Source organism: Desmodus rotundus, chromosome 5, assembly GCF_022682495.2.
Source record: "Desmodus rotundus isolate HL8 chromosome 5, HLdesRot8A.1, whole genome shotgun sequence".
Lineage (NCBI taxonomy): Eukaryota > Metazoa > Chordata > Mammalia > Chiroptera > Phyllostomidae > Desmodus > Desmodus rotundus.
The window spans coordinates 101,412,255-101,438,935 of record NC_071391.1 but is presented as its reverse complement, the minus strand read 5'-3'; the positions used below and the strand labels follow the sequence as shown (position 1 = coordinate 101,438,935).

Genomic DNA, 26,681 nt, shown 5'->3' with positions numbered 1-26,681 from the left:
AAAACTACCCTGGAGAGGAGCACATGAATAAAGGAAGATAACACATACAAATGTGTGCATACACACAACTAAACTGTGTCTCTAATGAACAGGACCAGACCTGGTTGGGAAATATAGTTTTAGTTTTTTATCTTGTTTATTTGGTTACTAAGGATTTCAAAATTCAAAGGCAAAGTGAAATCTAGTTATTTAGTGAAAGAACAGTTTTCCTACTTTTTTAAGGCTAATGTCAGCCTAAGTATCTGAAAATAGTATATATAACTAGCTTACATTAACAAGAATTTTCAAAGGAGGAGGTGTGGAAATGGTATTGATGGCGTGAAGATAATCACACCCATTTCAGCCTTCCTTGACTCCATTAATCTACTCCCTCACCACACCCCTAAGGCCTAACTCTTACCTTTTTATTTAACCCACACCTAAACTTAATTATATACTTTTATAAGTAACTCCATTTTAGCAGGTTTTTGAAGATGCTGTTGATGACTAATGTAAATAATACACTTGATCAAAGTTATTACTCTTAAGAAATATAGTTCTATATAATTCACTTTCCTAGGTTTAATAACGTGAAGAGTGAAAATGAATCACTCTTATTCCTCATAGAGAACACCCTAATGCAAACCATTGGTTGGCCTCTAAATACAGAGTGCTCATGAGGTTCTCATGTTGCAGGGTGGCTGCATAAAACTTTAATAAAGTATTTGATATATTGATCTCATATCAAGACACCTAAGTGTAGCCTTTACTTTAACAAGCATAATGTATTGTTTTAATCTAGTACAAATATTCACATGACATATTAGGCTTTAGTTCAAAAGTATAGAAGAGATGAATAGAGCATAAATAATATTTAAACTCAAATGGAAATCAGAAAGGGTAGGGGAAATTTCTTTTTGTTCATTCAGTTTTAACAGAAATAACAGTTTAAGATAATTCTTTTTATTTCATACTTATATTAATTTTCAAGGAAAAGACCATTTCAGGCATGAAGAATATCATTGCTGAGATGGAACAGGCATCAAGGTAAACCATTCATTCAACAAGAATTTGAGTATTTATTAGAGGCAAAGTACTATGTTAGGTACAAAGTAAGAAACAAGGGGCTTATTGTTATGTATAGGGTTATAACTTTCTAATATTGGAAGGCCTAAGTCTGTGTAGGGAAATAAAAGGGGACGTGGTGTTTGCCAAGGAAGGAAAAGGAACAGGCATTCAAGGTAGAAAGAGAGCAAAGAATCACAGATAATGTTGAAGAGCCTCTTGAATGAAAAGCAGGTGAGTGGTGGAACCTAAAGGGTGAGAGGAGATGTGAAGGGAGGAAAGGCTAAACACAGAGGCCTGTGTTATAGACAAATGAGTCTTTATTTTATCCTTTGGGAAATACAAAATTATTAAAGAATTTTGAGGAGATTTTTGCATTAGAAAGATTACCCAGGCTGAAGAATGATGATAAATTGGGGTTGGGGAGTTGGGGGAAAGGGGGTGACATGTTTGTGAGGAAATAAATCTAGGAAAATGCCAGGTTTTTGGCTGGGGATGAATATCAGACATGTAGAAAGTATGGAAAAAGATGATTTTCCTCTGAATTGGAAGAGGCCTTCTTGTAAATATGTCTCATAAGCAGTTAAATGTAAGAGTCTGGAGTGTAAGGGAGAGGCCGAGGCTGGAATTAATGATTTCAGAGTCATCTAGAGTTGGGGTTGGGAGCCATGGATATGAATAGTATTTGTCTGAGCAAAGAGGCATAAAGAAGAATCAGGAAGCTAAGAGTTGAGCCCTCAGAACTATTAAGTTTGAGAGGGCAGAGGAAGAGGAACCTGCAAAGGAGACTAAGCAATGGCAGCTAGAGGTAGGATGAAAGCTTTCCTATATTTGAATGTCAGAAGTTTTGAAATACTTAGCTAATCATTGACTATTATGTATGTTTAGCATCCTTTTTTCATAATGGAATGTCAGCAACAGAGAAAGTCCTATGCACTATCTTTGCAGTCTTTATTCCTATAAATTTAAATGTGTTTTAAACTACTTCAAATATTTTTATGCTAACTGTCCATCTTTCTTGTGAAAATTTGTTATTCTGTTTCGGTAAAATGTCTCTTCTTATGTACTATTTGATTTGTGGAATAGACAGTCCACTGAAGCGCTAATTATGTGTGAACAAGACATTTCCAGAATGCGTCGGCAATTGGATGAAACAAATGATGAGCTGGCTCAAATTGCCAGGGAAAGAGATATCTTGGCTCATGAGAATGACAGTCTCCAAGAACAGTTTTCTAAAGCTAAACAAGAAAACCAGGTATATTTGTTCCTAGTATATTTTTCTCCAAGAAAATGTGTATTTCTTCTGAGGCTCAGTTCTCTTTTCATTTTATAGAAAAGCTCAGGCTTTAGAACCGGCCATTTTTTTTTACCTTTATTAAACAATATGTCACGTAATTTCTAAATGAAATTTTCAGACATAAACTGTTAAATATTGAGGAAAAGAGGGAGCAGGGGATATAATAGATTTGTATTAGATCTTAGAAGTACTCAACAAATGAAAGATAAAAAGCTCAGAAACTCTTAAGAAAATGGTAGGTTCGTTTGATGGACTATTATTCTGTTTTACATATGAGTGTATGAACTATGCTACGTTTTTAGACAAGTACTGTAATTTTTTTTCAGGAAAATTTCTTTTATAATTACTTCCTCTCTAAGCCAATATACTTTCTCCACAGTTCTCATTTCCCATTTGACCATTGACCAATTCTCATTTTAATTTGACCATTAAAAGAATTCTATTTGGAAGCTTTCTTCCCCACTGAAAAATTTTCAGTCCAAATGATTTTCTCTACTTTGCTATCACTCTCTGTATGTTTAGTTTGCATCATAAAAGCCTGTATTCTTTAAATGTTAAATATTTATTTATATAAATAGATATAAAGATGCAACATTTTATTAATTATACAAAATTGCCTGAGATGTTAAGTGCTGTGTTCAAAAGTTAATGAGTAATGGGATCCTGGAACAGAAAAGGAACAGTACATAAAAGTGAAAGAAACTGGCTGGGTAGCTCAGTTGCTTATAATGTCGTCCCAGTACACCAAGGTGGCAGGTTCGATCTCTGGTCAGGGCACATACAAGAAGCAACCAATGAATGCATACATAAGAGAAACAACAAGCTGATTTCTCTCTAAATAGATAAATAAATAAAATTGTAAATTAAAGAAATCTAAATAAAATGTGGACCTTAGTTAATAATGTATAAATATTGGTTCTTTAATTTTGATACGTATACCATACTAATATAAGAAGTTAATAAATGAGGAAACTGAATATAGGGTATATGGGAACTCTCTGTACTATTTTCACAACTTTTCTGTAAACCTAAAACTATTCTAAAATAAAGTTTATTTTTAAAAAGTTAATGAAGAGCAGTAAAAAAGATGTGAATTTATAATTTTGTGTACTTTGTAGCTACAGCAAATGGGTAAAAGATAAATATAACTTACATTTGTGAAAACTAGATTAAAAACTCTCATTTTTACCACCCAGAGTTAGCCACTATTAACATATTTTTTACTGATTTTCAATGTAGTTCTAAAAAATGTATTCTTTTTCATGAACCTTTTATGTATCTGGGATAAAACCACATACTCCTTTATATCTTGGTTTTTCTACATGAGAAGGCAGTAGAATGGAGTGTTTAAAACTCACATGAGTTATATTCCCCTGCTTGGCTGTGTGATAATATCACTTAACTTCTCTGAACCTCAGTTCATCATCTGTAAAAATGGGAAATAAACAATAATATGCCTAGAAAGCACTTATGAGAGTCCAGCATAATCACTTGATAAATATTTTGTATGATCTTGTTAGCTTACTATAGCATTAAAAGCCCTTCCTTGCTGTGTTTAAATTTTGTAAGCATTTTTAATAACTAGAAGAAATGGTATAATAACAATTTTCATATGTTCAAGACTAGTGTTTTTCTTCATTTGGGTCATAGGCCCAAGGGTAGAAGATGGATCCCTCTGTGACCTGCAGATTAAGAACCTATGTCACAGAAGATTTGGAAGACAGGAACCTTAAAATATTTTCACCCTCAATACCACAATTTTTAACAAATTGGGGTGAGGTATTTTTAGTGTTTTATCCTGATTTTTTTCACTATAGATGGACATTTTCCTCTGTTATTAAAAATAATTCCAAACATTTCTCATAGAGGCATAATGTTCTATGTGGTTGTACCACTATGTAGTTGCTTTATTTACTGTATCATTTACTTAATGTGAATAAATATTGTTACTATAATAAATAATGCCCCAATGAACATTCTTTTTCCTTAAATTTTGTTAGAATTAATTCCAAATTGAATCAAAGCTTATGGAATTTTTTTAATTAGGTGGATATTTTCAAATATAGTGAATATGCATGTATCCATCTCCTGCCTTCAACAAAAACAACACATTTGACTTTCTTGTTTTTATTAATATTTTAAAAATGTCTTGATATATCAACAGATAGCAGATCACAGGTTTACTTTTGCAGGTTTTGTTTACTCCAGTGGTACATGGAAATCCCCATTCCTTATCATAACAGAATAGCTTTAAATCTTTGCTAATTTGGTTGGCAAAATAGTATTTCATTGCCTTAACTAGCATTTCTTTGATTACTAGTAAACTTTAAACTTTTTATAGTACTATCCACTTGTGCTTCCTTTTTGTGAATTATCTGTTTGAGTTCTTTGCCAGTTTAGTGTTTGGACTCATATTTTCTCACTATTTTTATATGAGCTTTATGTACTAGGTACATTAACTTTTACTTATCATGTTATAATATTTTTAAGTTGTTCCATGATGGTTTTGACATAGAGAATTTTTTTTGTAGTCAAATCTAGTTATTTTTTCTTATAGGCACTGTCTAAACAATTGAATGATACTCACAATGAATTAAATGATATAAAACAGAAGGTCCAAGATACTAATTTGGAGGTTAACAAGCTGAAGAATATATTAAAGTCTGAAGTACGTATACATTTTTGCTCATGATACCTAAGTGTTTTCACTAAAGTTATTGATCACTTATACTTATGGGGAGGCCGAATCAAGTCTCCCTTTAATGTATAGCGTATTTTAGTGTTGGTAATGATGTGTTAACTATATATTTAGAACATCACCAATGTCCAGAAAGGTAATCAAGAATATTACTCTTTTAGTTTGCCTGCTCAGCCATTCTAGATACATAGACTCCTCCTAACGGGATAAAGGACTAGGGGCCAGAATCTATTTGGGCTCATTCATATTTGAAAATGGTAGAGGTTTCAAGTATAAACCTTTGACAAATGAGGCTGTACTTGATTGTGGAGCAGATCAGAATTGATCACTCTGTTGTGAGCCTATTTTTTAGGACCAGAAGGCAGATAGCTGTCCTCTGTACTTTTCTGTTAATAACCATTTGACCAGGTGCATGGGTGTGACATCAGATGATTAAAGTAAATTTGGGTATGTGTGTGGCAATCCTAGAATAAACAGAGAGCTTGACCAAGGATATTAGATATGTCCATTTAATAAAATATTATCTAAAATAGTGTAGTTGGGTTGATTAAAAAGTATAGTTGAATTATAATAGGTTGTAGTGTTACCTATATACGACTGAAATCATTAATAGGAGCTCCCTGCTCAAAAAAACCTGTTTTCCTTAAAATATTATTTAAAATCAGTCCACAAACATATCTTTAGCATTTATTTATGATATTCATTAGATTGTTTAGGATGGTGAGAAATAGAGGTTCTAAGAACTCCTTAATTGCAATCCTTGCTTTAAGAGAGTAAAGCAGCAAGCTTACATTGAAAAAGTAGGCATTATCCTGCACTTCTTGATTTTAAGATGCCAGCAATGTTATATCATGAATGGACAGAAGCTCCAGAATCAGATAGGTCTGACTCTTCTTCTTTCTAATGACATGGACTTAGGTAGGCTACTCAACCTCTCTGAATCTCAGTGTCCCCTCTATAATTAGCAAGAACACCCAAGTAAGTCAGATAGGTCTAGCACAGCGAGCCATTTAAGTCTAGTCTGCAATAGGGCAGAATAAAGTAAGTAAATACTGGAGCAATATTTAACACAGTAAACTTTCAATTAGTATTACTTCCCTTTTTCTCTGTAACCTGTCGCATTAACTGAGATTTCACCATTAAGGATTGGGGCTTTTAGATTTTGGAGTTGTGTTTTCAGAATCACACATCGAGTTTCTCTTAGCTTTTAGCAGCCTAGTATGAGTTCTCTCACAAGATCTCATTTCACAACATAGCTGCATGGATCCAACTACCCCTTCCCCGTGGGAGAACAAACTACTGGTAGTCCAGTAAGAATTGTCGAGTGTTATTCTTTATTCACTCATCCATTCAACATGCATTATGCTAGGTGCAGAGGCGCCAGAGATAAAAAACTGAAAGGAAACAGAATGGCATTCCAGGTAGCAGGGACAACTTAAGCAAAGATGTCATGGGGAAATAGTAGGTCCTGTAGCTAGACTGGAGTATATAGGTGGGTGATAATAGAGATGTAAGCAGGACTTGTTTGAATGCTATTATCAGGAAACTTTTATTACAACACAAGCACAGAAGTTATTTGAAGAACTGCCTTTTAGAAAGATTATTCTGGAGATGTTTGGAAGAATAAATCAGAAGATTGAGAAAATCAGAAGGAGAGAGAACAATTAGAGGCAGTATTCATAATTCAGTCAAGAAGCACAAAGGATTCCAGCTGAGACAGCTAGCTTTGTGGTGGTGATGTTGTAATGAATGCAGTAGACCACCATAAGGAACGGTAGAGTACAGGAGTTGGAGGTAGAACCAGAAAGAAGTAAAGACACCTTGAAGAGAGAATTGGACTTGTAATACAGTTTGTCAGGTATTGTGATCCCTCCTACTTTGTTCTTCTTTCTCAAAATTGCTGCAGCTATTTGGGGTCATTTATGGTTCCATATAAATTTCTGAAATGTTTGTTCTGTATCTGTGAAATATATCATTGACACTTTAATAGAGATTGCATGGAATCTATAGATTGCTTTGGGTAGTATGGACATTTTGCTGATGTTAATTCTTCTAATCCCTGAGCAAGGTACATGCTTCTGTTTGTTTGTGTTTTCCTTAATTTCTTTCTTCAGTGTTGTGTAGTTTTCTGAGTACAGGTCTTTGACCCCCTTGGTTAGGTTTATTCCTAGATACTTTATTTTTCTTGTTGCTACATCAAATGGGATTTTTTTCCTGATTTCTGTTTCTGATATTTCATTGTTGGTGTGCAAAAATGCCTTTGATTTCTGAATATTGACTTTGTATCCCGCTGTTTTGCCAAATTCACTTATTAGGTTGAGTAGTTTTTTGGTGGAGTCTATAGGGTTTTCTATTTATACTATCATGTCATCTGCAAACAGTGACAGTTTTGCTTCCTCCTTTCCAATTTGGATGCCTTCTATTTCTTTTTCTTGTCTGATTGCTGTGGCTAGGACTTCCAATACTGTGTTGAATAGGAGTAGTAAAAGTGGGCATCCTTGTCTTGTTCCTGATCTTCGTGGGAAAGCTCTTAAGTTTTTGCCCATTGAGTATGATGTTGGCTGTAGGTCTCTCATATATGGCCTTTATTATGTTGAGGAATGCTCCCTCTATTCCCACTTTGCTGAGTGTTTTTATCATAAATGGGTGCTGTACTTTATCAAATGCTTTTTCCACATCTATTGATATAATAATGTGGTTTTTGTCTTTCCTTTTGTTTATGTGATGTATTATGTTTTCTGATTTACAAATATTGTACCATCCTTGCATCCCTGGTATGAATCCCACTGTAATAAAAATTGCCTGGTACTGGCATCAGAAGAGACACATAGAGATATTCTGTTCCAATGAACAGAACAGAGAGCCCAGAAATAAACCCAAGTCTCTGTGGTCAATTAATATTTGACAAAGGGGGCAAAAGCATAAAATGGAGTAGAAAGAGCCTCTTCCACAAATGGTGTTGGGAAGTCTGGACAGCTACATGCAAAAAAATGAAACTCGATCACCAGCTTACACCATACACAAAAATAAGTTCAAGGTGGATAAAAGACTTAAATATAAGCTGTGACACCATAAAAGTCCTAGAGGAAAACATTGGCAGGAAAATCTCAGATATCCCACGCAGCAATATTTTTATGGATATGTCCCCTAGAACAAGGGAAATAACAGACAGAATAAACAAATGGGACCTCATCAGATTAAAAAGCTTCTGCATGGCTAAAGAAAACAGTATTAAAATGAAAAGAGAACCAACTATATGGGAAAACGTATTTGCCAATGACACCTTGGACAAGGGTTTGATCTCCAAAATATATAAAGAACTCACACACCTCCACTCCAGGAAGACAAACAACCCAATTAAAAAATGGGCAAACGACCCAAACAGACACTTCTCCAAGGAGGACATACAGAGGGCCCAGAGGCATATGAAAAGATGCTCAGCATCACTAGCCATCAGAGAGATGCAAATTAAAACTGCAATGAGATACCACTTCACACTGGTGAGAGAGGCCATCATAAACAATTCAACAAACAAGTGTTGGAGAGGATATGGAGAAAAGGGAACCCTAGTGCACCATTGGTGGGAATGCAGACTGGTGCAGCCACTGTGAAAAACGGTATGGAATTTCCTCAGAAAACTAAAAATGAAACTGCCTTTTGACCCAGCAATTCCACTGCTGAGATTATACCCTAAGAGCCCTGAAACACCAATCCAAAAGAACCTATGCACCCCAATGTTCATAGCAGCACAATTTACAATAGCCAAGTGCTGGAAGCAACCTAAGTGCCCATCAGTAAATGAATGGATCAAAAAACTATGGTACATTTGCATAATGGAATACTACACAGCAGAAAGAAAAAGGAGCTCCTACCCTTCATGATAGCATGGATGGAACTGGAGAGCATTATGCTAACTAAAGAAAACCAGGTGGAGAAAGACAGATACATATGATCTCACCTATAAGTGGGACCTAATCAACAAAACAAACAAGCAAAATATAACCAGAGATATTAAAATAAAAGAACAATCTGACAGTAACCAGAGGGGAGGTGGAAGGGGATAAAGGGGAGAAGGGTTTTCAGGAACAACTATAAAAGACACATGGACAAAACCAAGGAGTGGGGCAGAAGCAAGGGAGGGAAATGGGTTGGCTGGGTTGGAGGGGAGTGGGGGGGTAATTGTAGACAACTGTAATTGGACAACAATAAAATAATTTAAAAATGAAAATAAAAGAGGAATTGGAGAATTCCGAAGAGCAGTTTTACTTTCTTTATGTTGTTGCCTATCTTGGGCTCCACACTGCTCTGGCTGCTTTTGACAAATACAAAAAAGAGTAAAATATCGTTTCTTGGTTGCCACAAGAAAGGGACACTGGGTGGCTGGAGGGCAGGAAGGATGTTTTATGGCAATTCTTTTTTACCACTTGAACTTTTAACCTGTGTTACTAGTCACAAAACAAAATTTAACATTAAAAATTGGTCCTATGATGCAGATACCAGCCAGCAAGATCTGTTGTTGTGGTTGCAATATACACATACACACGGACTACAGAAATCCTGTGGAGAAAAAGGGGCTGCGTGGCTGCTCTCCAAGTTAAAGAGAGGGCCCCTGACCCCTGCCTGGACAGGCTTTTATTGTTTTTCTGGGCACATTACATCCAGGGTGATCCTCATTTACTATGCACATGTTCACCACAGGTGATTACCTTTTAAGGAGGACAAAGGACAGGACACTGCTAATTACTTCAAAGAGGAGGATGTTACAGCTCAAGGGGGAAGCTGCTCACACTCCATACTTGGGTGGTTTAGCCCAGACTTTAGGAAGATGAAGATACTCAGTAAACATTTGCTGCCTCAATTCAGGGTGAGGGAGTTTTAGCAAGAGCAAGTCTCATAGCAGCCTAGGTGCAATGCAAGCCTGATTTCCCACTGGAGAACCTATCCATGGACGTGGGTCCTGCCTGCCAACCTTGCTCCCAACTGGGTTTTCCGAGTGGGGGCTGAGCCACATTTCCCGCTCTTGGAACAGTTCCCCACAGTCCTATCTTCGTCAGAAAACTAAATTTAATATAAAAATTGTCGCTGCCCTGGATAGTATGGCTCAGGGGATTGAGTACCGGCCTGAGAACTAAAAGGTCACTGGTTTGATTCCCTGTCAAGGCACATACCTGGGTTGCCAGCCAGGTTCCCAGTTGAGGGTGAGCAAGAGGCAACCAATCTATGATTCTGTTACATCACTGTTTCTCTCCCTCTCTTTCTCCTTCCCTTCTCTTCTTTCTGAATATAAATGAATAAAATCTTTAAAAAAGAATAAAAATGGTTCCTATCTTTGAGGAATCCATGTATTATTGGGAGACTGTATATCCACACCTAATTACATAAAGTTGTAAGGCAGTTTTAAGAGAATGGCACAGACAATAAGGGCTACAGAAAGTTGAAGACGGTAAAGATTGATGGGGGTAAAATTTAGTTTCTGTATATTGTAACAGGTACCTCCCAAGTACATACTCTGTACACAACTACTGTTTTTAGTACAATAATGGAAAACACACATCAGATCCCTACTGGCACATTCAGAGTATCTGAATTTTGAAAGATAGAACAGTAGTTTGGCTTGTTAACTTGTTAACTAATGCTTTGCGAAGAGTTTTCACATTAGTCAGGGCACTGTCAGGCCAAAAGATGGTGACATTAACCGAATTTCAACCAGACTCATTATTAATTATGTTTGTGTGAATTTAAATCTGATTTGAAAGCCTTACAGAGTGAGACATTGCTTATTGAAATTTGGTCATTTTATTTAGCCCAGTGTTTCTCTTTTTTAAATTGTTGTTCAAGTACAGTTGGCTGCAATTCCCCACCATCACTTTCCCCTGTCCCACCCACCCACGCCTCCTACCCTCAATCTTTCCCCACTTTGGCTTTGTCCATGGGTCCTATAAACATGTTCCTTGTCAACTGTTTCCCTTCTTTCCCACATTATGCCCCGTCCCTCTCCCCTCTGGTTACTGTCAGTTTGTTCTTTTATTTTAATATCTCTGGTTATATTTTGCTTGTTTGTTTTGTTGATTAGGTCCCACTTATAGGTGAGATCATATGTATCTGTCTTTCTCCACCTGGTTTTCTTTAGTTAGCATAATGCTCTCCAGTTCCATCCATGCTATCATGAAGGGTAGGAGCTCCTTTTTCTTTCTGCTGTGTAGTATTCCATTATGCAAATGTACCATAGTTTTTTGATCCATTCATTTACTGATGGGCACTTAGGTTGCTTCCAGCACTTGGCTATTGTAAATTGTGCTGCTATGAACATTGGGGTGCATAGGTTCTTTTGGATTGGTGTTTCAGGGCTCTTAGGGTATAATCTCAGCAGTGGAATTGCTGGGTCAAAAGGCAGTTTCATTTTTAGTTTTCTGAGGAAATTCCATACCGTTTTTCACAGTGGCTGCACCAGTCTGCATTCCCACCAATGGTGCACTAGGGTTCCCTTTTCTCCATATCCTCTCCAACACTTGTTTGTTGAATTGTTTATGATGGCCTCTCTCACCAGTGTGAAGTGGTATCTCATTGCAGTTTTAATTTGCATCTCTCTGATGGCTAGTGATGCTGAGCATCTTTTCATATGCCTCTGGGCCCTCTGTATGTCCTCCTTGGAGAAGTGTCTGTTTGGGTCGTTTGCCCATTTTTTAATTGGGTTGTTTGTCTTCCTGGAGTGGAGGTGTGTGAGTTCTTTATATATTTTGGAGATCAAACCCTTGTCCAAGGTGTCATTGGCAAATACGTTTTCCCATATAGTTGGTTCTCTTTTCATTTTAATACTGTTTTCTTTAGCCATGCAGAAGCTTTTTAATCTGATGAGGTCCCATTTGTTTATTCTGTCTGTTATTTCCCTTGTTCTAGGGGACATATCCATAAAAATATTGCTGCGTGGGATATCTGAGATTTTCCTGCCAATGTTTTCCTCTAGGACTTTTATGGTGTCACAGCTTATATTTAAGTCTTTTATCCACCTTGAACTTATTTTTGTGTATGGTGTAAGCTGGTGATCGAGTTTCATTTTTTTGCATGTAGCTGTCCAGACTTCCCAACACCATTTGTGGAAGAGGCTCTTTCTACTCCATTTTATGCTTTTGCCCCCTTTGTCAAATATTAATTGACCACAGAGACTTGGGTTTATTTCTGGGCTCTCTGTTCTGTTCATTGGAACAGAATATCTCTATGTGTCTCTTCTTATGCCAGTACCATACTGTTTTGATTACTGTGGCCTTGTAATATACTTTGATGTCAGGTATTGTGATCTCTACTGCTTTGTTCTTCTTTCTCAAAATTGCTGCAGCTATTTGGGGTCATTTACGGTTCCATACAAATTTTCGAAATGTTTCTCTATATCTCATTGAAGTATGTCATTGATATTTTAATACGGATTGCATTGAATCTATAAATTGCTTTGGGTAGTATGGACATTTTGCTGACATAATTCTTCCAACTCATGAACGTGGTGTCTGTTTCCATTTGTTTGTGTCTTCCTTGATTTCTTTTTTTTTTTTTTTAATTTTTATTGTTATTCAATTACAGTTGTATGCCTTTTCTCCCCATCCCTCCACCCCACCCCAGGTGAACCCACCTCCCTCCCCCACCTCTACCCTCCCCCTTGGTTCCGTCCATGCCTCCTTTATAGTAGTTCCTGTAATCCCCTCTTCCCACTGTCCCCACCCTCCCCCCCGGCTATTGTTAGATTGTTCTTAACTTCAATGTCTCTGGTTATATTTTGTTTGCTTTTTTCTTCTATTGATTATGTTCCAGTTAAAGGTGAGATCATATGGTATCTGTCCCTTACCGCCTGGCTTATTCACTTAGCATAATGCTCTCCAGTTTCATCCATGCTGTTGCAAAGGGTATAAGCTCCTTCTTTCTCTCTGCTGCATAGAATTCCATTGTGTAAATATGCCATAGTTTTTGGATCCACTCGTTTGCTGATGGGCACTTCGGTTGCTTCCAGTACTTGGCTATTGTAAATTGTGCTGCTATGAACATTGGGGTGCACAGGTTCTTTTGGATTGGTGTTTCAGTGTTCTTAGGGTATAATCCCAGCAGAATTGCTGGGTCAAAGGGCAGTTCCATTTTTAGTTTTCTGAGGAAATTCCATAGTGTTTTCCACAGTGGCCTCACCAGTCTGCATTCACAACAACAGTGCACTAGGGTTCCCTTTTCTCCGCATCCTCTCCAACATTTGTTTGTGGATTTGTTTATGTTGGCCACTCTGACTGGTGTGAGATGATACCTCATTGTGGTTTTGATTTGCATCTGTCTGATGGCTAGTGATGTTGAGCATCTTTTCATATGTCTCTGGGCCCTCTGTATGTCTTCCTTGGAGAAGTGTCTGTTCAAGTCCTTTGCCCATTTTTTAATTGGTGTTGTTTGTCTTCCTGGAGTGGAGTCTTGTGAGTTCTTTATATATTTTGGAGATCAGGCCCTTGTCTGAGGTATCATTAGCAAATAAGTTTTCCCATACTGTTGGTTCTCTTTGTAATTTGGTACTGTTTTCTTTAGCCATGCAAAAGCTTTTTATTTTGATGAGGTCCCATTTGTTTATTCTTTCCTTTATGTCCCTTGCTTTAGGGGATGTGTCTGTGAGGATGTTGCTGCGTGGAATGTCTGAGATTTTCCTGCCAGTGTTTTCCTCAAGGACTTTTATGGTGTTACGGCTTATATTTAAGTCTTTTATCCATCTTGAGTTTATTCTCGTGTATGGCGTAAGTTGGTGATCGAGTTTCATTTTTTTGCACGTAGCTGTCCAGATCCCCCAACACCATCTGTTGAAGAGGCTGTTTTTGCTCCATTTTATGCTCCTGCCTCCTTTGTCAAATATTAATTGACTGTATAGACTTGAGTTTATTTCTGGGCTCTCTGTTCTGTTCCATTGGTCTATGTGCCTGTTTTTATGCCAGTACCAGGCTGTTTTGATTACAGTGGCCTTGTAAGACAGTTTGATATCAGGTATTGTGATCCCTCCTGCTTTGTTCTTCTTTCTCAAAATGCTGCAGCTATTCGGGGTCATTTATGGTTCCATATGAATTTCTGAAATGTTTGTTCTATATCTGTGAAATATGTCATGGGTACTCTAATAGGGATTGCATTGAATCTATAAATTGCTTTGGGTAGTATGACCGTTTTGATGATGTTAATTCTTCCAATCCATGAGCATGGTACATGCTTCCATTTGTGTCTTCCTTGATTTCTTTCTTCAGTGTTGTGTAGTTTTCTGAGTATAGGTCTTTAACCCCCTTGGTTAGGTTTATTCCTAGGTGCTTTATTTTTCTTTTTGCTATATCAAATGGGATTTTCTTCCTGATTTCTGTTTCTGATATTTCATTGTTGGTGTGCAAAAATGCCTTTGATTTCTGAATATTGACTTTGTATCCCGCTGTTTTGCCAAATTCACTTATTAGGTTGAATAGTTTTTTGGTGGAGTCTATAGGATTTTCTATTTATACTATCACGTCATCTGCAAACAGTGACAGTTTTGCTTTCTCCTTTCCAGTTTGGATGCCTTTTATTTCTTTTTCTTGTCTGATTGCTGTGGCTAGGACTTCCCATCCTATGTTGAATAGAAGAGGTGAAAGCGGACCATAGTGACATCCTTATGTCATTCTTGATCTTAGTGGGAAAGCTTTTAGTTTTTGCCTGTGAAGTACGATGTTGGCTGTAGGTTTTTGATATATCGCCTTTATTATGTTAGTTATGCTCCCTCTACTCACACTTTGCTGAGTGTTTTTTATCAATAATGGGTGCAGTACTTTATCAAATGCTTTGTCCACATCTATTGATATGATCATGTGATTTTTGTCTTCCCTTTTGTTTATATGAAATGTTACCTCTATCGATTTGCAAATATTATATCATCTTTGCAACCCTGAGGTGAATCTCACTTGGTCATGGTGTATGATATTTTTGATATGTTGCTGGTTGTGGTTTTCAATATTTTGTTGAGGAATTTAGCATCTGTGTTCATCAGCGATATTGGACTATAGTTTTCTTTCTTTATTGTGTCTTTGTCTGGATTTGGGATTAGGATAATGTTGCCTGATAAAAAGAGTTTGATAGTCTGCCCTCTTTTGGGGTTTTTTGGAATAGTCTGTGAAGATAGGGGTTGGCTCTTCCTAAATGTTTTGTAGAAGTGTTAAACCATTCAGTCCAGGGATTTGGTGCATTAGGAGTTTTTTGATTACTGTTTCAATTTCACCAGCAGTTATTGGTCTGTTCAGGCTTTCTGGTTTTTCCTGATTCAGATTTGGAAGATTATCTTTTTTTTATAAATTTGTCCATTTCACCCAAGTTTTCAAATTTCTTGGCATATAGTGTGTAGCAGTATTTTCTCTTTTATTTCCGATTTTATTTATTTGGGTCCTTTCTCTTTTTTCCTTGATGAATCTGATTAAAGGCTTGTTGATTTTGTTGATCTTTTCAAATTTCCAGCTCGTGGATTTATTGATCCTTTGAAGTGTTCTTTTAGTTTCTATGTCATTTAATTCTGCTGTGATCTTGATTATATCCTTCCTTCTACTGGCTGTGGGCTTTGTTTGTTGTTGTTCCTCCAGTTTTTATAGATGTAGGGTTAGGTTGTTTATTTGAAATGTTTCTATCTTTTTTTAGGTAGGCTGCATTGCTATGAACTTCCCTCTCAAGACTGCTTTTGCTGTGCCCCGTAGGTTTTGAACTGTTGTGTGTTCATTTTCACTTTTCTTCAGAACCTTTTTGATTTCTTCCTTGATCTCATTCTTCACGCATTCATTGTTTAATAGCATTGTATTCAGTCTCCATGAGTTTGGATATTTTTTTGAATTTTTTCCTTGCGATTAGTTTCTAGTTTCAAGCCCTTGGGTTCCAAGAAAATGCTTGATGTGTTTTCTATTTTCTTAAATTTGTGAGGCTTGTTCTGTGTCCTATCATGTGGCCTGTCTTTGAAAATGTTCCATGTGAATTTGAAAAGAGTGTGTATTTTGCTTCTTTGGGATGAAAGTTTCTGTATATATCATATAAGTCCATTTAATTTTATGTATCATTAAGTTCCACAATATCCTTGTTGATATTTTGTTTGGAAGATGTATCCATTGTTGACAGTGGGGTGTTAAAATCCTCTGCTATAATTGTGTTGCTCTCTGTATCTTTCTGAAATCCTCCAAATTTTCCTTATATATTTGGGTGCTCCTATGTTGGGTATATATGTTTACAATATTTATTTCTTCATGATGAAATAAAGGGATTCTTCCTTTGAGTATTATGAGGTGTCCTTCTGGGTCTCTTTTTATGCCCTTAGTTTTGAAGTTTATTCTATCAGATATAAGTATTGCTACCCCATCTTTTTTTCCCTGTCTGTTTGCTTGAAATATTTGTTTCTAGCCCTTCACTTTCAGCCGGTGTAGGTCTTTTGTTCTGAGATGGGTCTCTTATAGGCACCATATGTGCAGGTCATGTTTCCTTATCCATTCAGCTACCCTATGTATTTTGATTGGAACATTTAAGCCATTTGCATTTGAGGTTATTTGCTATTTTGTCCTCTTTGTACCTGTGTTCCTCTGTCTCTCAATCTTTTTCTTCCTTTTTTTAAAGTAGTCCCTTTAGCATCTCTTGCAATGCTGGTTTGGTGGAGGTGTATTCTTTTAGACTTCTTTTGTCCAGGAAGCTCCTTATTTCACCTTCTACTTTAATTGAGAGCCTTGCTGGGTAGAGTAGCATTGGTTGTAGGCCTTTGCTTTTTCATTACTTGGAATATTTCTTGCCATTCCCTTCTGGCTTGTAGTGTTTCCATTGAGAAGTCAGCTGCTAGCCTTATCAGGGCTCCCTTGTATGTTACTTCCTGTTTCTCCCTTGCTGCCTTTAAGGTTCTCTCCTCATCTTTGCCATTTTAATTATGATATGTCTTGGAGTCGGCCTATTTGGGTTACTCTTCATTGGGACCCTCTATGCCTCCTGGAGTTATATGACTTCTTCTCTCATCAAATTAGGGAAGTTTTTCCATTACTTTTTCAAACAGGTTGTCTGTTCCTTGCTCCTTTTCTTCTACTTCTGGTATCTGTATTATACAGATATTATTACATTACATGTAGTCAGTCCTGCAGTTCCCTTAACCCCTCTTTGTTCTTTATGAGTCTTTTTTCCTTTTCTTGCTCTTTTTGGGAGTTTTTTCTACCTTGTCCTCCAGCTCACTGATTCAATCCTCTGCTTCATCTAGCCTGCTTTTGATATCTTCTACTGTGTTTTTCAATTCTGAAATTGTATTCTTCATTTCCTCTTGACTCTTCTTGATTGTTTCTATATCCCTTTTCATGCAAATATAGTTTGCAGCCAGTTCCTCATAGTTTCCCTGTAGTTTTGGGGAATTCGCAGTGAGCTCATTGGGCTTCCTTGTTTTGAACTCCATATCTGATAGTTGACTTGCCTCTATTTCATTTACCACTGTTTCTGAGGATTCCTCCTTTCCTTTTCATTGGGGGTTGTTTCTTTGTCTTCCCATTATTTGTGAGACCCTTCTTGTTTCCTTTGAGTTCTTAAATTGATCTGTTTTGACTTCCTGACTTTGTGGTGTGAACCTCTATAGTAGGAGACCTGTGAGATTCAGTGGTCCAGTCTCCTTGTTCTCCTTAACTTGATGCTCTTGGGATGCTCTTTTTGCCATTTCTGTTGGCTCTCTGGATATAATTTGGTTTTGATTGTTCTTGGGTCTTTCTTTGGTGGGTCCTTCCCTGCAGCTTGTTGACTGAGGTTCACTCTGCCTACCACATATTGTAAGCTGTTTTGTAGGTACTGCCAGAACAAAATCAGAAAACCCAGGCAACAAACCCACACCCACAAAAATAACTCCCCACCCACCCTGCAATCCCACTATTAACAGCAAATGACCCAGTATTAATAGGATGCAAAGAGATTAAGACTATTATAAAAATGGAGAGTGAATATGAGGTGACCCACTGAAAGAAAAATTATTTTGAGACGGTAGAGGGAGGAGCACTAATAAGAGTTGGGAGACTGAGCAGTGTGAGGAAAGAAAGTAAAATTTACATCATGAATAAAAAAGGGAATGAAGAATGTGGAATGGAATATGAAAAGGGAAGTGTATAGTATTAGGTTTAAACAGAAATTAAAATAAAATAAAGTGAGAGAGAGAAAGAAAAAAGGAAGGAAAAAAGTAAATAAATAATAAAAATAGAGGAGCCAAATTGGAGAGGAAGATCACCACAGCACTATGAACAACAAATGAACTAAAATTAATATAGATGATATGGGTATAAGAGAAAAAAGAAACAAAGAAAGCTTAAGAGATGTCTAGAGGAATGGAAAGTAGTTTTGAAATGATGGAGAGGAAATACTAAGAGTGAGGAACAAAAACTAGGGTAAGAATGGAAAATTAAAATTTGAGAGAAGAGGAAAAAGAAAAGAGGAGAGAAAAGAAAAATAAAAATAAGGAGAAGAAAGAAAAGAAAACAGGCTAAGACAGGGAAAATTTAGAAATTTGAAATGAAAAAAAGAATAGGAGAGAGGACCAGTAAAATTTGATATTTGAAATATAAAATTGGTGAAGATCTAGAGATAAAATTGAAAAAAAATGCAACAACAACTACCCCACCCACAAACAACTAGCAAAGACTGAGAGAAATTGAAAGCTAATGGTGGAGAGAGAACGTGGGTATTTTAAGAGTGGGAAAAAGGATGTAAGAAGACCATTGACAAGAAAATTGGTTTTGTGTGTCTGGATGGGGGAGAAATAGTAAGAGTGTATAATGGAAACAAGTTGTATCAAGAGAGAAAACAAAGTTTAAAATGAGAATAATGACAGGAAAGAAGAAGGTAAAAATGGGGTAAGAGAAGGGATGGGTAAAATATGTGACTTGAAATAAACTATAGTATAATTTATAATCTAGTGATTTAATATGCACAAACCTGCTGGAAAGAGTTGAATATTAAAATGCTATGCAGGAAAGAAAATATGGCAAATCATGGAGAAGGCCACAGTGTATTTCTCTTGGTGGCCTCTACTATTTACCACTGTTTTTTTCTTTCTGGATCCGCCTCTGGTTATGTCAGATGTTGATCCTGTCTGACCTTAGGCAGCCAGTTGGAGATGTCAAGGGATCTAGTGCCTGCGGCTGTCTCCTTCAGTTGTTAATCTAGTCAATCTGCACTCAGCAGTTAGGCTTAAGCATCATAGGACTAGGGCAGTGTCCCCTCTGGGGTCAAGGCTATTGTTTTCCCTCAGGCTGCTGCTGCTCAGGGGAGTGGTCTCCCTGAGCAACAATGGCTGCTGCTGTATGAGGGATGACTCAGCACCAGGATCCCAGCATCCACTCTCTCAGTTCTGTCCCCAAAGCTTCTGTCCCCAGTCTCTCCTCAGGTGTCTCCAGTACCCTCTACCCCCACCTTTGCCGGAGCCCAGGGTAAGTGGCTACAAATGAAAATTTGTGTGTTGGCCGTTTAAATGGCTCTTTGCGTCCCCAGCAATCTGTCTCTGGCAGAGAGCAACCCTGCTGCTAATTCTCCACTGCTTGTTGTCTGTGCACTTTTTGGGCTCTGGGGCTCTAGGCTGGGGATCCCAACTTAGAGTTTAGATCCTACACTTCTCATGCAGATCCAACCGGTTGCTCAATTATTCCTCCGGCCCTGCTGCCTGTGGGTGCCCAGCCATCCTTCTTGAGTCTCCACTACACTTCGTACCAGTTAGTGCTGATGATGATTCTTTGGTCTATCTGAGGTTATAAGGCTTCTCTCCCACCATTGTTCAGTTGTTTGTTCCAGGTGATTTCTCCAGAATTTAGTTGTAATTCCAGGTAGGTCCTGGGAAGAGGTCAATGTGTCTTCCATTCACTCCTCCACCATCTTCCTCCTATCTAGCCCAATGTTTCTGATAGGGAAGTGCACTGCTTATTAACAGGGAGGAGAGAAAGAAATTTAGTGCCTTTTAAATTAATTACCAAGATAATGAATTATCTTTAGAATGACTTGGCCAAACCATACTACCAAGATATGTTTATAAATATAGCCTCAAAATGATTACTCAATGTAGTATATTACTTGTGGAGCTGATTGATTTCCTCTAAAAATAAGATCCCACTTTAGTCACTTTTAATGATAGAACTTTTAAGGTTTTAAAAATGTGGTTCTACATTATATGCCTGGTATATAAATGGGTGTGTATTTATCAATAGTGTTTATAAGCATAAGTTTGATATTTTACTTCTGAGCCATTTCAGGCAAATTATTAGAATAGTGAGCAAAAGTAGATCAAAGAATAGTCCATGATGGAGAAAATTAAGGCTGGGGTTCTGCATGAAAAGCAGGAATCAGTCCTGGCTTGTGTGGCTCAGTGGACTGAGTGCTGGCCTGTGAATCAAAGGGTTGCTGGTTTGATTCCCAGTCTAGGGCACATACCTGGGTTGCAAGCCAAGTCCCTAGTAGGGGGAGCACGAGAGGCAACGACACGTTGATGTTTCTCTCCTTTTCTTTCTCCCTCCCTTCCCACCTCTAAAAATAAATAAATAAAATCTCTAAAAAAAAGAAAAGCAGGAATCAGACAGGAAATGTGTCGAGTAGAGATAATTATCAAAAGTTGATGTTTAAGATGCAAGCAGCCAGAGCTCTGCAGCAAGTACAACTCAGAAAAGTGGTGAGGAATAGGCCAAAACAGAAGCTCGGAAACCAGGTGGGCAACTAGTCAGTCAGCAGATATATACAGAAAGGAAGACATGAAGGATTTTGTTTGAACAAAAGCAATTATAAGAGCATATTCGTTCCTGTCCTGAAGATGAATAAGCTAACTCACTTTACTATATGGGTGAGTGTGACTTGGGAATCAGGGCAGATCCTGGTCCTACTCGCTTCTGTTAATTATGGGACCACCACTTTTCTAAACTGAGAGTGTGGATAGGATTCCTCAAGCCTATGTTACAAATGATCCTCATGGCAAGTAAATTCCCAGTGACCTGGCAAATAATGTTTAATTATATGTTGAACACTTTACATCTTTTAAAGTAATACCTAAGATTTGCTTTTCAGGAATCTGAGAACCGGCAAATGATGGACCAACTCCGAAAAGCTAATGAAGATGCTGAAAACTGGGAAAATAAGGCCCGGCAAGCAGAGACAGATAACAATACCCTTAAATTAGAACTTATCACTGCTGAGGCAGAGGGTAACAGATTAAAAGAAAAGGTAGACGCCCTCAATAGAGAGGTGGAGCAGGTAAGTTTGGGAAAATGTGCCTGTAGTACATCTGTATCATATTCAGGAGTTTTGTTTGCTTTCCATAAATTAAATACATAAACACACAATTAATTAATTTATTTGTGAATAATTTTATTTTCTTTTAAATTTTAATACATTTTATTGATCATACTATTCCAGTTGTCCCATTCTTTTTTCTCCCCTTTCTCCTCCTCTGCCCAGTACACCTCTTCCCTCCAGCATTGCCCCCCAACTTAGTTCATGTCCATGGGTCATACATATAAGTTCTTTGGTTTCTCCATTTCCCGTACTATTCTTAACCTCCCCCTGTATATTTTCTACCTACCAATTATGCATCTTATTCCCTGTACCTTTTCCCCCATTTCCCCCCTCCTCGCTGATAACCCTCCACATGATCTCCATTTCAGTGATTCTGTTTCCGTTCTAGGTGTTTGCTTAGTTTGTTTTTGTTTTGTTAGGTTCAGTTGTTGATAATTTTTGTTGTCATTTTTCTCTTCATATTTCTGATCTTCTTTTTCTTAGATAAGTCCTTATAACATTTCATATAATAAGGGTCTAGAGATAATGAACTCCTTTAACTTGACCTTATCTGAGGAGCAATTTAACAGATCTTCCATTCTAAATGATAGAGTTATCTTGGGTATAGGTCCTTCTTTTTCATGGCTTTTGAATATTTCTTTCTGGCCCCTTCTTGCCTGCAAGGTTTCTTTTGGGAAATCAGCTGATAGTCTTATGGGAACTCCATTGTAGGCAACTGTCTCCTTTTCTCCTGCTGGTTTTAAGATTCTCTCCTTGCCTTTAATCTTGGGTAATTTAATTATGATCTGTCTTGGCATGTTCCTCTTTCAGTCCAACTTTTTTGGGGTTACTGGGCATGTATGTCTATTTCCTTCACCAGACTGGGGAAGTTTTCTTTCATTATTTTTTAAAATAAGTTTCTAATGTCTTGCTCTTCCTCCTATCCTTCTGGCACCCCTATGATTTGGATGTTGGGGTATGTAAAGTTGTCTCAGAGATTCCTAAGCCTCTCTTCATTTTTTTTTTTTTTTGAATTTTTGTTTCTTCATTCTGTTCTGGTTGAATGTTTCTTTCTTTCTTTCGTTCCAAATCATTGATTTGATCCCAGTTTCCTTCCCTTCATTGTTCGTTCCCTGTGTATTTTGCTTTATTTCAGTTTGTATAGTTTTCACTTCTTCCTTTACTTTGCTACTGTACTCAGTCATTTCTGTGAGCATCCTGATTACCAGTGTTTAAAACTCTGCATCTAATAGGTTGGCTATCTTCTCATTGCTTAGTTCTTTTCTGTTTTAATTGTTGTTCAATTAAGCTTGTCCCCATTTCCCCCCATTACTCTCCCTGTCCCACACACCCCCACCTCCCACACTCAGTCCTACTTTGCCCCCTATTGTGTTTGTCCACAGGTCCTTTATATATGTTCCCTGACGACCCATCCTCTTTTCTCCTCTATTATCCCCCTCCTCTCCTCTTCCTCTTCCCTTCTGGTTACTGTCACTTTGTTCTTAATTTCAGTGTCTCTGGTCATATTTTGCTTTCTTGTTTGTTTTATTGATTAGGTTCCACTTATAGGTGCGATCATATGATATTTGTCTTTTACAACCTGGCTTATTTCAGTTAGCATAATGCTCTCCAGTTCCATCCATGCTGTCGTGAGGATACAAGCTCCTTCTTTCTATCTGCTGCACAGTATTACATTGTGTAAATGCACCACAGTCTTTTGATCTACTTTTTACTGATGGGCACTTAGGTTGCTTCCAGCATGTGGCTATTGGAAGTTGCATTGCTATGAACATTGGAGTGCATAGGTTCTTTTGATTGATGATTCAGGATTGTTAAGATATAATCCAACCAATGGAATCACTAAATCAAAAGGCAGTTCCATTTTATTTATTTATTTATTTATTTATTTATTTAGTTTATTTTTAATTTTTATTGTTGTTCAAGTATAGTTACCTCCATTATTCCCCACCACACACCCCTGCCCCATAGCAGTTCCATTTTTAGTTTTCTGAGGAAATTCCATACCGTTATTCACAGTGGCTACAGTCTGCATTCCCACCAACAATGTACTAGGGTTAGCTTTTCTCCTCAACTTCTCCAGCACTGTTGTTTGTTGATTTGTTTATGTTGGCCATTCTGACTGGTATGAAGTGATATCCCATTGTGGTTTTAATTTGTGTCTCTCTGATGACTAGTGATGCTGAGCATCTTTTCATATGCCTCTAGGCCTTCTGTATGTCCTCCTTGGAGAAGTGTCTGTTCAGGTCCTTTGCCCATTTTTTAATTGGATTGTTTGTCTTCCTGGTGTGGAAATGTGTGAGTTCTTTATATATTTTGGAGATCAAACCCTTGTCTGAGGTATCATTGGCAAATATATTTCCCCATATGGTTGGTTCCTTTTTCATTTTAATGCTGTTTTCTTTAGCCATGCAGAAGCCTTTAATTTGATGAGGCCCCACTTGTTTATTCTTTCCTTTTTGTCCCTTGCTCTAGGGGACATATCAGTGAAATTATTGCTGCATGGAATATCTGAGATTTTCCTGCCTATGTTCTCCTGTAGGACTTCTGTGGTGTTGTGACTTATATTTAAGTCTTTTATCCATCTTGAGTTTATTTTTGTGTATGATGTAAGTTGGTGGTCATGTTTCATTTTTTTGCATGTAGTTGTCCAGATCTCCCAACATCATTTGTGGAAGAGGCTCTTTTTACTCCATTTTATGTTTCTGCCCCTTTAGTCAAATATTAATTGACCATAGTCTTGGGTTTATTTCTGGGCTCTCTATTCTGTTCCATAAAAATATGGAACACTTCATGAGTTTGCATGTCATCCTTGCACAGGGGCTATGCTAATCTACCCTGTATCATTCCAAATTTAGTATACGTTTTGCCAAAGTGAGCACTTGTCGTTTAGTTATTTTTCTGCAGTTTTGATCTGTTCTTTTATTTGGGCTGTATTCCTTTGTCTTGGCATACCAGTCTGGATGAATGTTTCTTCATTAACTCCTTGGTTGTTGGGCTTCCATACAGTTCGATTTTCTGGCAGTTCTGGTTGTTTTTTGTTTTTAAATTTGTTTCCTTCCTTTGGTTGTGGGAGGAGGTAAAGCATATCTACCTACACCTCTATCTTGGCTGGAACTTCTCTGGAATGAATTTTCTTAAAATCTCCTATTTTTCTATCTTTTTGTTTATATTTTTCATATTGATTTAAAGGAATTATGTATGTATTCTTGATAATAGTCCTTTAGTGATATTAACAGTTATATTCTTATCTGTCACTTGTCTTTTCACTGTGCTTGCTTAATATAAACAGAAGTTTTAAATTCTTGTGCTGTTGGAATTAGTCACCCTTTATCATATAGTTTATGCTTTTTGTTTTCTTTATGAAATCCTTTACTATTCCAAGACCAGAAAAATATTTTCTTATATTTTCTTTAAAAGTATATGATACTTTCCCCTTCACATTTAGATCTTTCATATACTTGAGATTGATTTTGTATATAGTTAAAAATAGAGATACAATTTTATATTTCTGTGGATGGATATCATCCTTTCTTCACTGAGTTGTAAGTCTATTTTGTCATAAAAATAAGTTTCCATGCATTCTATTCCTTTGGTCAATTTATCTCTCTCCTTCCCAACAATATACTTTTGGAGCTTCTATAGTTTTATTAAGTTTTGATATCTAGTAGGATTAATGTTCCTCCCGAATTATTTTGACTATACTTTGCCCTTATTAAATTCTCAAATGAATTTTAGAATAAATTGACTGCATTTCATGATTTAACACATTTCTTCTTTTATATATGTTTAAGACTGGAAATATCTCTCTAAATATTTCTTTGGCTGTATCCTACAAGTTTTGAGGTAATCCTGTGATTGCCATTCAGTTTTAAATATCATCTAATTCAATTATGATTTAGTTTTGATCCCTAAAATTATTTAAAATTTTTTTCATGTACAAGAGACTTGAGCTTATTATTCTATTTTTTATTTTAATTTTGTTGTATATTATGATCAAATGAAATAACATAGTAATTCTTTGGTATCTATAAAGACTTGGTTGGTGGCAGGGTACACAATATTTGATAATAGTCCAAACAAGCTTGAAAAGCTATGTATTCACTTGTTGCTGGGTATGTGTGTGTGTGTGTGTGTGTGTGTGTGTGTACATTAGTCTGTATGGAATAAGAGCAGCCATTGTTAATGTAAGAATGGTTTGAGGGACTTCTGGCCAAGATAGAGGCATAGGTACACACACTGTGCCTCTTCGCACAACCAAAAGAAGTACAACAGCAATTTAAAAACAAAAAAACAACCAGAACTGACAGAAAATCGAACTGTTTGGAAGTCTGACAACCAAGGAGTTAAAGAAGAAACATTCATCCAGACCAGTAAGAGGGGCGGAGATGGGCAGCCGTGCAGAGAGGACTCTCAGCAAGGCTGTAGCTGGGGAACCCAGCAAGGTGGGGGCTGGTGGAGTGGGTGGTCCCTCATTGGTGTGCAGATAAACCAGGAGGAACAACTGGGGAGCAAGACAGACTGTGCAACCCAGGGCTCCAGATCCGGGAAATAAAGCTTCAAAACCTCTGATTAAAAACACCTGTGAGGGTTGAAGCAGCAGCAGGAGAAACTCCCAGCTTCATAGGAGAGTGCGTTGCAGAGACCCACAGGGGCCTACAGTGTGCACAAGCCCACCCACTCGGGAATCAGCACCAGAGGGGCCCAATTTGATTGTGGGTAGCAGAGGCAGTGACTGAAATCTGGCAGAGAGTGGAGCAAGCGCCACTGCTCCCTCTCGGCCCCTCCCCCATGACAGCGTCACAGCGCAGCTACACTGGTTACCCTGCCCTTGTGAACACGTAGGGCTCCACCACTTACTACACAACAGGCATGCCAAGACAAAAAAAAAAAAAATGGCCAAAAATGAAAGAACAGATCAAAGCTCCAGAAATAATACAGCTAAGCAACGAAGAGATAGCCAATCTGTCAGATGTACAGGTCAAAAGACTGGTAATCAGCATGCTCACATTGGTTGAATTGGTTGAATTTGGTCGCAAATTAGATGAAAAAATGAAGGCTATGCTAAGAGAAACAAAGGAAAATGTCCAGGGAACCAATAGTGATGGGAAGAAAACTGGGACTCAAATCAACACTGTGGACCAGAAGGAGGAAAGAAACATTCAACCAGAAAACAATGAAGAAACAAGAACTCAAAACATGAGGAGAGGCTTAGGAACCTCCAGGACATCTTTAAACGTTCCAACAACTGAATCATAGGGGTGCCAGAAGGAGAAGAGGAAGATCAAGAAATTGAAAACTTATTTGAACAAATAATGAAGGAGAACTTCCCCAATCTGGCAAAGGAAATAGACTTCCAAGAAGTCCAGGAGC

General features: G+C 37.4%; 1 protein-coding gene and 1 non-coding gene across 9 annotated transcripts in view; one reads left to right on the top strand and one right to left on the bottom strand.

The window, feature by feature from the left end:
* Positions 1 to 26,681, top strand: part of TSGA10 (testis specific 10) — a 172,378-nt gene that overhangs the window by 84,530 nt on the left and 61,167 nt on the right. For 7 of the 8 annotated variants that reach the window (XR_011651227.1, XM_045204802.3, XM_045204800.3 and 4 more), the window contains 4 exons: positions 971 to 1,026; positions 2,131 to 2,299; positions 4,899 to 5,009; positions 21,084 to 21,269. Coding sequence is in view for 7 of the 8 variants with exons in the window: in XM_045204802.3 (XP_045060737.1) it covers positions 971 to 1,026; positions 2,131 to 2,299; positions 4,899 to 5,009; positions 21,084 to 21,269 (522 nt within the window). In the remaining variant the exon portion in view is untranslated. The remainder of the gene's footprint in view (positions 1 to 970; positions 1,027 to 2,130; positions 2,300 to 4,898; positions 5,010 to 21,083; positions 21,270 to 26,681) is intronic. The other variant, XM_045204797.3, reaches the window with a different exon arrangement.
* On the bottom strand, positions 24,084 to 24,190 carry LOC112315239 (U6 spliceosomal RNA). Its single transcript, XR_002975871.1, has one exon. It is a non-coding gene; the product is annotated as a U6 spliceosomal RNA (small nuclear RNA).